The sequence below is a fragment of the Mobula hypostoma genome, chromosome 2 (genome assembly GCF_963921235.1).
Source record: "Mobula hypostoma chromosome 2, sMobHyp1.1, whole genome shotgun sequence".
Classification (NCBI taxonomy): Eukaryota; Metazoa; Chordata; class Chondrichthyes; order Myliobatiformes; family Myliobatidae; genus Mobula; species Mobula hypostoma.
In genome coordinates, this window is record NC_086098.1 from 222,254,855 (window position 1) to 222,268,154 (window position 13,300).

The window sequence follows — 13,300 nt, forward strand, 5'->3', positions numbered from 1 at the left end:
CAATCTTACCAGGCTGAATTTCAGTGCAGAGCTTGTTGCAAACTTGGGAACCCAGCTGTCTTTCTCAGTAGGCCCCATAATTTATATCTATAGCAGCACACACAAAATACTGGAGGGATTCAGCAGGTAAAGCAGCATCTGTAGAGGGGAATAGAGAGTCAACGTGTCGGGCTGAGACCCTCCATCTGGACTGGAAAGGAAGGGGGAAGAAGCTAACAGAAGAAGAAGGTGGGGGGAGGGGAAAGAGTACAAGCTGCAAGGTGATAGGTGAAGCCAGGTGAGGGGGAAGATGGGAGGGTGAGGGAGGGAGAGAGGAGGGTAAGAAGCTGGGTGGTGATAGGTGGAAAACGTAAAGGGCTGGAAAAGAAATAATCTGATAGGAGAGGACACTGAACGATGGGAGAATGGGCACCAGAGGGAGGTGATGGCAGGTGAGGAGAAGAGGTAAAAGGGGAGCCAGAATGGTTCTATATCGGTAAGTGTTGGTGCATGGCCAAGTGGTTAAGGTGTTGGTCTAGTGATCTGAATGTCGCTAGTTCGAGCCTCAGCTGAGGCAGCGTGTTGTGTCCTTGAGCAAGGCACTTAACCACACATTGCTCTGCGACGACACCAGTGCCAAGCTGTATCGGCCCTAGTCCCCTTCCTTTGGACAACATCGGTGGTGTGGAGAGGGGAGACTTGCAGCATGGACAACTGTTGGTCTTCCATACAACCTTGCCCAGGCCTGCGCCGTGGAAACCTTCCAAGGTGCAAATCCATGGTCTCATGAGACTGTTGAGTGCCTATTATTATTTGAAGAGTAATTCTGATTACATTCCGTTCCGAAAGGATAAATTCATAAGTTATGCTCAGACCTGTTTCAATGTTGGTTGCAAGTTCTGTTCTGTGTGGGAGACACAAGAGACTGGAACTTGGAGCAACAAAGCACTCAGCAGGTCAGGCAGCACCTATAGAGGCAAATGGAGAGTCGATGTTTCAGATTGAGACCATTCATCTGGACATAGGGGTGATAACCAGTATAAAAGTGTTGAGGAGAGTGGTAGAGCAAGAGCTGGTGGTGGGTTTGAGAGCAAAGCAACTGAGATCACACGGGGGGAGCAGGAGAGAAAGAGAGATTGGATATATTTTGGAATGACATGAATCGTCTAATTAATTCCCTTCTCCAGGTAAGCATGTTATGCCTGCACATTTCCCATTGGCCACCTATCTACAGGATCAGTTGCTGTGAATTTGAGCCCATGCTCCAGCACCAGGCCATGTGGAGATCTGGGATAGCAGTGCATTGTAGCATCTAAGCAAGAGCAATAATTTTCCCATCAGGCTTTGGATACAGAGTGGAGAATGCAAGAAAGGGAGATACCAGCTGGCCTAGCCAAGTAGGGCACCTTCTGTACCATGTACTTCATGAGGTAACAGAGAAACTCAACAGTAACACACACAAAATGCTGGAGGAAGAGCAGGTCAGGCAGCACCTATAAAAAAGAATAACGAGTTGACATTTTGGGCCAAGACCCTTCATCAGGACAAGAAACTCAACATTATGTTTGCATAAATCTGTTTCTCTCTCAAAAGCAATCACTATTAATTCCAACAGAGTTAACCTAAAATAGGTCTTTCACAGATTATAGTGTTCACTATGTGGAACCTCTTAAGTTCCCTGGTAACTGGTTCCAGTTTCTTTTTTTTCTTGTGCATGCTGTTTATCTCTTCCATTTTTGTTTGGTAAAATGAAGGGTCAGTGGGATGTGATCTATTCTGTTTGTGAGTCTCAATGATACAGTCACATCTCTTCCAAGAGAGTGGGAAGTGCAGTTCTGACTGAACGTACTCAAGGCAGTTGAGTCTTGTCGACTTTGAAGGTTCCATATAAACCCAATGCTTCTAGATGTAATGCGTTAATGGCAATTCATTTTGAGTAGAGTATGTCAAGGAAAACTAGCAGATAATTTACAAAGAGTAGGAGGGATTCTAACTAAAGACCACATCTGGAGCAAAATTTTCCCGTGTGGAGCTCAATGAGAAATCTTCAGTAAGAAGGTCCTCATTGAAGACCACCATGGATGTAGCCTTAAGTCAGTCAAAAACCACTAACCAAAGGCTGAAGAAATTACTTGGAATAGACTGGAACATCAATATCATATTTCCTTACATGACCTCAAATGCCTCCAGGTCAGTTACTGTCTGTGCCTTCTCACAGAAGCAGAATGCTGGTACTCATATAGATTCTGATGGAACACTGGTATTGGTATCATAAATAAGGTCATCCTGAAAGAAGGCAGTTGAATTACTTTACATCCAGAAACCTCCCCATTCTTTTGCTCTCCACTGCACGTCTTTTGCTCCTTTCAAAAAGCCAGAGGACCTTGCAGAAGAGCACGAAGACACAAGAGGTTAAGAGCAGGAGAAGCCACCTTGCCCTGCCACTCATGCTTAGCTGATCTCAAATCCTCTTCTGCACCAATTCTCAGTATTTCAAAAAATGTGTACCTCTAAAGACCTAACCTCCATAACCCTCCGGGGTAGAAAACTTCTGAGATTCACTACCCTCTGGAAGAAGAAATTACTTTGAACTTGAGTGTTATATGACCATCCTCTTCTCTTGCAACTACTGTATGTCCCCTTGTTCAAGACTCCTTCACTGGCAGAAGCACCTTAGCATCCATCCTAATCTGATTTGTCTGCATTAGAATATGAAGGAAGTGAAGATGAAGGCACACGTCCATAATGTAACACCTGTCATCCACAGGATACGCTGTGACACCCTCTCTGAATGTGGACTTGCAGAACCAGTGCTCAGTTCTGGTCGCCTCACTACAGGAAGGATATGGAAACCATAGAAAGGGTGCAGAGGAGATTTACAAGGATGTTGCTTGGATTGGGGAGCATGCCTTATGAGAATAGGTTGAGGGAACTCAGCCTTTTCTCCTTGGAGCGATGGAGGATGAGAGGTGACCTGATAGAGGTGTATAAGATGATGAGAGGCATTGATCATGTGGATAGTCAGAGGCTCTTTCCAGGGCTGAAATGGCTAGCAGAAAAGGGAAGAGTTTTAAAGTGCTTGGAAGTAGGTACAGAGGAGATGTCATGGGTAAGTTTTTTATGCAGAGATTGGTGAGTGCGTGGAATGGGCTGCCAGCGACGGTGGTGGAGGCAGATACGAGAGGGTCTTTTAAGAGACTCCTGGATAGGTACATAGAGCTTAGAAAAATAGAGGGCTATGGGTAACCCTCGGTAATTTCTAAAGTAAGAACATGTTCGGCTCAGCTTCGTGGGCGGAAGGGCCTGTATTGTGCTGTAGGTTTTCTACGTTTCTATGTTTTTAACCACCATGGTAGCAGCCAGAGCATCCACATTAGCTTCCTACATGATAGAAGTCCCACTCCCACTCCAGTCATCCAATGGCTTCTTGTGCTACAATAGGCCATGAAGCACTATTTCCTAGTCAGGGCTCTAATGAATCCCCCATCTTTTCCTTCTGCAAAGGATCAACTCCAGGATTTACATTAACTATCCTGCAGTTTTGTTATCTTGAGTACATAAACTGTATGTCACCATATTCTATCTTGAAGTTCATTCTTCTTGCAGGCATTTACAGAAAAATAAAGAAAATGATAATATTTATGAAAAATTATAAGTATCAAAGACTGACAAACAGCCAATGTGCAAAAGGCAAATCATTCAAATAATTTAAAAACGTTTTTAAAAAAATAAATAAATAATACTGAGAATATGAGTTGTCAAGTCCTTGAAAATTAGTCTATAGTTTATGGAATCAGTTCAGAGTTGAGGCGAGTGAAGTTATCCATGCTGGTTCAGGAGCCTGATGGCTGTAGGGTAATAACTGTTCCTGAACCTGGCAATGTGGGACCTAAGGCACCTGGACCTTCTGCCCGATGGTAGTAGCAAGCAGAGAACATGGCGATGAGGGAGTCCTTGAAGGTGGATGCTGATTTCTTCTGCCACATGTGATCTCCTTGAAGATTCTCCAAGAACCTGTCAATGTGTCAAGCCTCTCTTCTGCAAGCAGCTTCATCTTCCTAATCTGATTCCTCTGCATCAGAACCCGTGTGTCATTTAGGAGATCATTCATGCCCTGTGTCCCACCACTTGCAGTTTCCACCTCCAAACTAAACTTCAAATTATGCAGCAGGTCAGCGTCTGGACTGAGCAGTGCACGTGTTAGATTTCTTTTTATTCTTTGGCCAGGTTAGCTGATGGTGACCTGGAGTTCGTGTTTGGTTAGGGAAGGAGTGAGGAAGTGTTAAGAACCATGTGCTTACAGAATCGGTAGCTTGCAAATCTGGGAGAGTTCAGAATGAGGAGTGTGATGTTGAAGAAGGAATCCCTATGAATATATTGTTATCTTTGGTGGCTTTGGCTACACTGCAGACCAGCATCTCAGTAATAACCACTTCAACTGTGGTGAGAACACTTTCTTCCAATCACTTGCCTCATGCCAATTAGCCTTTACCAGTTGCTATGTTGCTCTGCTTTATCCCACAATATGGAGACGAATGTTCGTGTCAGTGTTTGGTGTTGCCATTGTTGTGAATGGGTAGCTGGATACCATTGAGGTGAGGTGTTAGGCACATGGCAGGATGAGGGAGGTGGGGGCTGAACCTGGAAATGGAGGTACAACAGCACCTGTGGGTCCTGGGACTGTTACACCTCCATTCCCAGTTCCATTTATGAGGCTATCGGTGCAGTTGTTGGGATTGAAGATGCATTTGCTGCTCTTGGTGCTTTGAAGGGTGTCACTATGTTTCACATCTTCACCACGCCTGGTCATCTGTCTTAATTTCCAGCTACAACCTACAGCTTCTCACTGCCTTGGTAAAGCAGCCAACATATTCAGAGACTCCACTCACCCAAGACATTCTCCCTCCTTTCCCCCCTTATCAAGCAGAAGATAAAAAAAGCCCAAACCCATGTTCCAGCAAGCTGAAGAACAATTTTTATCCCATTGTTATATGACTATGGAACAGACCTCTTGTACAATAAGATGGACATTTGACCTCACAATCTACCTTGTCAATGCCTTGCACCTTATTGTCCACCTGCACTGCATTTTCTCTGTAACTGCGACACCTTATTCTGCACTCTGTTCTTGTGTTACCTTGTACTACATTTATGTACTGATGCAATGAAATGATCTGTATGGGTGGCATGCAAAACAAAGCTTTTGACTGTACCTCAGTACACGTGACAGCAATAAATAATGACTGACTGGCTGGTTGTCTGCTATAGCCAACAATGACAGATTTGTGCAGTTTTTCATGATGTCAACTGCTTGAAGAATCCCGTGCAGGAGAGAGTTTTTAAAGTGGAAAAGCCTTTGCACTGGCGTGGTTCCATGCTCTCGAACTTGGAAATCCAGGTGAGTATGGAGGCATGGAGTCATATAGCACAGAACAAGCCTTTCAGCCCACTGAAACCCCAGTAACCAATAACCCTCCACCAAGTCCTCCAGGGAAGAGTCCCATATTGTGCCATCCTTCCTTGCCTCCCAGACAAGTATCTCCAAAACCCTCACCAGTGAATGTGCTGGGCAGAACATACTGCACCTCCCCTACAACTGGAGCACAGAATTAACATGCAAGCTACATAGACTGGAATGTAATCCAATCACAAACAAGAGGAAATCTGCAGATGCTGGAAATCCGAGCAACACGCACAGAATGCTGAAGGAACTCAGCAGGCCAGGCAACCTCTATGGAAAAGAGTACTACCTCGCCTGCTGAGTTCCTCCTGCATTTTGTGTGTGTAGATTGGAATGTACGCTCATTTCCAGTAACTGACCAATTTTAGCCCTTAATTGTAGACATCATTCAGGTCATGTTTCTGATTTTACGTTGTATTTTTTAAGCTAAAGATCTTGAAATGCTTTTTGTTTTCATAAAGCAAGTGGCACAGTAGCATAACAGCGCATCCTTTATAGTGGCAGCTTTCACTGATCAATTATCACCTAAGGAGTTTATATGTTATCCACATAATCGTGTGGGTTTCCTCTGGGTGCTACGATCTCCTCCCACATTCCAAAGATATACGGTTAGGGTTAGTGAGTTGTGGACCTGCTATCACAAATAAGAGAGAATCTACAGATGCTAGAAATCCAAGCAACAGACACAAAATCCTGGAGGATAAATGGAAGGACTCTAATCCACCTACTGTTTTTTATTGGCTTTCCTCCATTATGTCCTGTCTAAGTTTAGAGAAAATAAGAAGCTGGACATTTGATACAACCTTTAAATTTGACGAATTTGAAGAATATTTTATTCAATATTTTCATATGGTTTGACTTATTGCACTCCCAGTTACTCTCTCGAAACTTTGGACTCGATCAGAAAGTTTTTCTTTTTTCTTGCTTTACTCTCAAAATGGGCTGCCCAGTCCCCTTTTTTCCTTTTTTTATTATTTTTTGTATTTGTTTGTAGAGAATAGTGGGTTTTTTTCCTATATATACAATTATTAAAGTTTCTTTATCTTTTTTCTCTTTTTATGAAATGATAAGAGGAGAATTGAGTATTTTATTTTTTATTATATACTATTAGATTAACACTATGTATGACCTTGATAATGTTTATTTTACCTTTTATATGTATTGTTATCGATATAGATGGCTGAGATAATCCTCTTCTTGTTTGTATATATGTACTTTTTTAAAAATTAATAAAAAGAATGATAAAGAAAGAAAGACAGTATCTATGCAAAAAAGTACAGTTGGGCCAAGACCCTTCGGCAGGACTGGAGAAAAAATGGTGAGGAGTAGATTTAAATGGTGGGGGGAGGGGAGGGTGAAACACCAGGTGATAGGTGAAACAGGGAGGGGGAGGGGTGAAGTAAAGAGCTGGAAGGTTGACTGGTGAAAGAGATACAGGGCAGGAGATGGGGGAGTCTGATAGGTGGGGATAGAAGGCCATGGAAGAAAGAAAAGGGGGGAGGAACACCAGAGGGAGGCAGTGGGTAGGCAAGAAGATAAGGTGAGGGAGGGAAAAGAGGATTGGAAATGGTGAAGGAGAGGGCGGGGGGGGGGGGTGGTGCGGCATTACCGGAAGTTGGAGATATCAATGTTCATGCCATCAGGTTGGAGGCTACCCAAACGGAATATAAAGTGTTGTTCCTCCAACCTGAGTGTGGCCTCATTGCGACAGTAGAGGAGGTCATGGATTGACATATCAGAATGGGAATGGGAAGTGGAATTAAAATGGGTGGCCACTGCGAGATCCCACTTCTTCAGGCAGACAGAGCGTAGGTGCTCAGCGAAACTACCTGAGGTCTCACCGATATACAGGAGGCCACACCTGGAGCACCGGACACAGTATATCACCCCAGCCGACTCACAGGTGAGGCATTGCCTCACCTGGAAGGACTGTTTGGGGCCCTGAATGGTAGTGACGGAGGAGGTGTAGGGGCAGGAGTAGCACTTGTTCCACTTACAAGGATAAGTGCCAGAAGGGAGATCAGTGGGGAGGGATGAATGGACAAGGGAGTTGCGTAGGGAGCAATCCCTGCAGAAAGAAGAAAGTTAGGGGGAGGGAAAGATGTGCTTGGTTGTGGGATCCCATTGGGGCTGGTGGAAGTTCCGGAGAATTATATGCTGGACGCAGACGCTGGTGGGGTGGTAGGTGAGGACAAGAGGAACCCCATCCCTGGTAGGGTGGCGAGACGATAGGGTAAGAGCAAACGTGCGTGAAATGGAAGAGATGTAGTTGAGGGCAGTGTTGATAGTGGAAGAAAGGAACCCCTTTTCTTTGAAAAAGGAGGATATCTCCTTCATTCTAGAATGAAAAGCCTCATGCGGCGAAGGTGGAGGAATTGTGAGAAGGGGATGGACATGCTATGTTAGTGCCGGATGTGTGGCAACACCTGCGGGCTGCCCAGCAAGCGATTTGATGTAAAGGATGTATTTCACTGTGTGTTTCAATGTACATGTGAAAAAACAAAGCTCATCTAAATCTCAATGGTTTCATCGTATTGCACGTGAATCTTTAGTTTTTATCCATTATTGTCCCAGGTCCTTTCCCACAGCAAAGCAACGTTTACCAGTTATCAGTACAAATGTGCACAGAGATAACGTTACATCAAGCCCAACTACATCACTATTTATCAACACTGAAGGCCACAATCTGAAACTTGTACACCATTCAGAGGCAGAAAGACTATTATTGGAGATACAGCAGGTAAAGGCCTTTCAGCTCAGCAAGTCCATGCCACCCAGTTACACCCATGGATCCAACTAATCTCATGACCTGTACATCTTTAGAATGCGGGAGGAAACCGCAGCACCCGGAGGAATCCTGTGTGGTCGTGGGGAGAACGCGCAAACTCCTCACCGACAGTGGAGGAGTTGAACCCGGGTCGCTTGAACTGTAATAGTGTTGCACTAACTGCTACTGTACCAATGATGCCCAAAAGGTCTATGATTGCTGAAAACCTGAAATAAATATTTTTAAAAACTGGGGGGAAATGGAGCAACTCAGTGAACATCTGAAAAAGAAAAACTGGTTTAATGTTTGAGATCAGAATTGACACAATGAACAGAGGTTTCAAATATTAATTTTCGAATATTAATAAAATATATTATAATAAAAAGTATTAATGGCATTATTATAAGTAAGACTGGTCTTACAGTCAAAGGTAGTGTACGTTGTGTGTAATGTGAGGTTTGCTCTTTACTAGCTTCACGCTTTTTATGTTTTCTTTAATACCAGTTGAAGATAAACTCTCCAATTTCTGTTAAATTACAAAGGAAGTGACTTAAAATGGCTTTTCTTTCCCAACAGGTTCTTCCTAATGTGCTACATGTTCGTGAACCTGGCCTGTGCTCTGCAAACCTTACTCCGAACTCCAAACTGGAGACCCCGATTCAAATATTACCACTGGTATGAAACAGTGACGCTCAATTCTACCTAGACTTAGAAATTGTTCTGTGCCAGGGAAAGTGTACTAAACTGACAAAGCAGGATGATTGACCCAGGAGACTGTTTTGTGTGTTAGGTAGCAGGCATTGCACAGTGTGGATACAAAGACCTTCCTTCTCCTTTCGCTGGTGGAGGGGCTCAGGCAGGCGGTGGATGTTGCAGAGGGGGAAGGGCAACTCGGTTGCTGGGGAGGTGGCGAGTGATTCTGAGAAAGGGGGACCAGAACCAGACCACAAAGTTCAGGTTATAGCGGGGATGACATAACAAAGTATTTTGTGATCTGGGGCAGGATTACTGGTCATGTTTGGGGAGTGGATGATGAGGTTGTGAATATGACAGGGCCTGCCATCTATGGCTGGAAGAAGATCAGGAGAATAGAAATACAGAATTTTGGTGGATCCAAGCTCAAGACCATCTGCTTCAGACCTGTCCAGTCACTTCATTTTGCACCTCATTGAAACGGGCCACACATTGTGTAAAGTACCTCTCCCCTATATTTCATTCATGATCCTTAACAGGCAGAATACCATTCGATACCACTACACTTTCATCAGCAATGTCCTATTTAAGGACAACATATGCACCTGAAAATAGTAGGGTGACCTTTGTGGAACACTTCATATATATCCACTCACTGCCAAGAAAATGACCAGTGTGCAATGTACAGTACATAGACATTTACTATTTACTTAGAGGTCTACATTTGTGATGCTGTCATCTTTGTCCAGTCATGACAGAAGCATTTGAAAAATTACTCTTAAATAAAGCAGAGTGTTGCTGAAGGAATGCATCAGTATCCGAGTATAATGCATATAATGACAGATTATTTAATGTATGTTGGGTTGATAAAAAGTAGATTAGAGCACTTATGAATGTTTTACAGAAGGTAGCAGATTCCTTGGAATGTGTTACATTGAGGAGAGCAGATAAAAACAGTAAATTTCTGAGGATTTAATCAGGAATTATCAGGATTAATTTTCAATATCAGCAAACTTCATCTAACCGCAGCATTTCTCCCGTTAACGTGCTCATCCAATAAAGAGGTCTGAACCACCCAGCGCCAGTGTTAGTGTGTCAAAGCCTTCCTCATTCATTTTATGGGTAATTCTTACAACAAAATGTCAACATCATTAAAGTGAAATGATTACTACAGCAAAACGCTCAGTGGGTCCATATCTTCACGCTACAAGGCAAAACAAACTCATCTCTACTCATACTGTGCAGATGTAATACTAATCTCCAGCAAAGATCTCATCCAGAAGGAGAAGATCTCAGATGTATGATTATCATGCCTCTGTTTTGGCAAAATTCTTTCGTGAATTACAAAAACACAAAGTTCTCTAGGGTCAGATTCGGATTCAGATTAACTTATCACAAGCACATCGAAGCATACAGTGAAATGCGTCATTTCCATTAACAATCAACACACCCAACGGTGGGCTGGGGCAGCCCTCAAGCATTCCAGCGCCAACATAGCAAGCACACGACATTCAACACAGCAACAGCACAGGCAGCACTGTCACCAATGACAGCAAAACAAGCCCTTTTCCAAACCCGCCCCCCTGCCACACACACACAGACCTCCACACCCAGAGTCTTCCACAATTTCAGGCTTTCAAACTAATTAATTGCTGATTACTGGTCACCATTGTAATACAAAAACAGGCACCATTGCGTAAGTGCTATAATGCATAGTACCAAATAAGAGGAGATAAATTGTTCATACGTAACGGATGCTTCAATGGGCAATGTATGTTAAAAACTGCAATTATATTACTGCAGCTTGTGATGGGCTTTCATTTTTTTCCTCAGGTCTATGTCATTCCTGGGAATGAGCCTGTGCCTGGCTTTGATGTTTATATGCTCTTGGTACTATGCCATAGTAGCCATGGTAATTGCTGGACTTATCTACAAATACATTGAGTTCAATGGGTAAGTGACAATGCTCATTTTGTGCGGTTCTTTGCAGAATAAACAACGCCGTGTCCTGGAGTGCAGTTAGTCCTATCCTGTCGATGTTGATTTGCACTCTGAGCAAAGTGCTATTGCTAAGTTAAACAGTACTAGCTCTTTAGCTTAAATAATGGTTGGCTTCTCACATGCTGAGCCAATGAAAGTATGAGAAAAAGCCAAGGCAAACGGGTGCAGATGCTCAAAGTTCAAAAGGTCAAAGTAAATTTAGCATCAAAGTAGATATATGTCACCATATACTACTCTGGGAATCATTCACAGCAGAACAAAGAAATACAATAGAATCAATGAAAAACTACACAAACAACCAGCGTCCAAAAGAAAACAAATTGTGCAAATACAAAAAAAAGAAGAGATAGACTGAAAAAATAAGTAGTACTGAGAACGAGTTGTAGAGCTGCTGAAAGTGAGCCTACCTGTTGTGGAATCAGTTCAGTTCATTTCACTCTGGTTCAGGAGCCTGACGGTGAATGGGTAACAGTTGTTCCTGAACCTGGTGGCGTAATGATGCTGATCATCTGGTAAAAAAGCAGGAAATACAGGAAAAGATACAGCAGTCGCACAGTATCTGGGGAAAGAGTAAAATTATCTTTGTAGATTCAGATCAGATTCAAACGTACAGTGAAATACATTGTTTGTATAAACAACAACCACACCCGAGGATGGGCTAGAGGCAGCCCGCATGTGTCGGCACACATTCCGGCCCTAGCAGAGCATGCTCACAATGTTCAGCAGAGCCGCACGGAGTACAACAAGCGACAAAAAAACCACTGCAAAACAAGCCCCGTTCCTCCCTCCTACCCACATACAGTTTTCCAACCCCAGGACAAGATGGAAAGTTGCTGAGGTGGTTCTGTACTTAATAAACTAGAAAATGTAAAGACATTTTTGTCATCCAGTCTTCCATTTCTTTATTCCAACAACAGTGAATTTATAGCAAGACGTACGGTTGTATTTTCCCTGTAGTGTGAACACTCAAGTCAAGTATGATATTCTCTGAAACGGTTGTCTATTGGTGGGTCCTCGGGTATCTGTAGAGACCAATCTGGGATCCACATATTCTAGTGCAGCGTGGACATAAGTGAGTGGTTGGTCTTTTAGTTTTTCGACTTCTCCCTGTACCAATTCTCTGTTGGTGCTCAAACATTCCAACAGTTGCAATCAGTTTACCAGACTGGCCACTCTGACACATCTCTTTCTAAGCTAATTACTTGTAGTTAGCTGCCTGCATGTAGTCAGATGTATGCATTTCAAAACCAGTTGATCCTGTATTGTTTCCAGCTTTCAGTTTGGTAAGAATTTGCTGAACCCATTATTAATGTGCTCCTTGCATCTCCCACTCACCCATCTTCTGGAAATCGACCCCTGAAGATCCAGTTCGATCAGCCTTAGCTGTCACACTTCAGATTTGAAAGTTCAAAGTAAATTTATTGTCAAAGTACATAGACATCACCATATATTGTATCACCTTGAGATTCATTATGTTGCAGGCATTCATAGGAAAGTAAAGAAATACAATAGAATCAATAAAAATCTATACACGAAAATTAAATAAATACATACATACATACATACATACTACTGAGACTTGAGTTGCTAAGTCCATGAAAGTGAATCCATAGGTTCTGGAATCAGTGCAGTGTTGAGGTGAGTGTCGTTATCCACGCTGGTTCCGGGGCCTGATGGTTGAAGGGTAATAACTGTTCTCAAAGCTGGTGGTGTGGGATCTAAAGCTCCTGGACCACCTTCGCAATGACAGCACTGAAAAGAGGGCATGGTCCGGATGGTGGGGGTCCTTAATGATGGACGCTGCTTTTTTGTGACAGTGTACTTTGTAAGTGTACTCCATGGTGGGCAGGGCTTTGCCTGTGATAGACTGGGCTGTATGCATCTGGGTGTGGGATCCACGCATCCCCTTGTCAGCTGTCCTGGACTCGGCTTGTACAGTAGCAATGATACTTGCCGGAGTCAAAGTGTCCTCTAGAAATTTCCCATCACCCGAAGGAGATTCAATTCAACACAGTTTAATTCTTTCCCCTGTGGTGGGATCAGTGCTGGACAATGGGAAACCATTGTCACTAATTATGCTGAAATGAGATCTATATCACAGCAAACACTCGTATGTGGCCATTCACCGACTGGTCTACTCACTGATCGACGACAGGCTGGGTTTGAAGAACATGATGAGCCTAACTTACGAGCTTTGTATGGTACCCCTCAGTAGACTGATATATGACTTTGGTAGAGGAAGAAGAGGAGGAGGAAGAAAGAGAAGAGGAAAAATAAGAGCAAAAAGGAGAGGAAGAAGGAGAAGAAGAAGAAGCAACAATAATAAGAGGAAGAAGAAAATGATGAAGAAGGAAAAGGAAGAGGAAGAAGAATAAGAGGGGGAGGTTGAAGAAAATAAG

General features: G+C 43.2%; 1 protein-coding gene across 5 annotated transcripts in view; it reads left to right on the forward strand.

Annotated features, from left to right (window-relative positions):
• The window catches only part of LOC134342867 (solute carrier family 12 member 5-like), a 1,196,244-nt gene that overhangs the window by 1,140,057 nt on the left and 42,887 nt on the right, over nt 1–13,300 (forward strand). For all 5 annotated transcript variants that reach the window (XM_063041525.1, XM_063041526.1, XM_063041527.1 and 2 more), the window contains exons 14-15: nt 8,784–8,882; nt 10,734–10,853. In XM_063041525.1, coding sequence (XP_062897595.1) covers nt 8,784–8,882; nt 10,734–10,853 — 219 coding nt within the window. The remainder of the gene's footprint in view (nt 1–8,783; nt 8,883–10,733; nt 10,854–13,300) is intronic.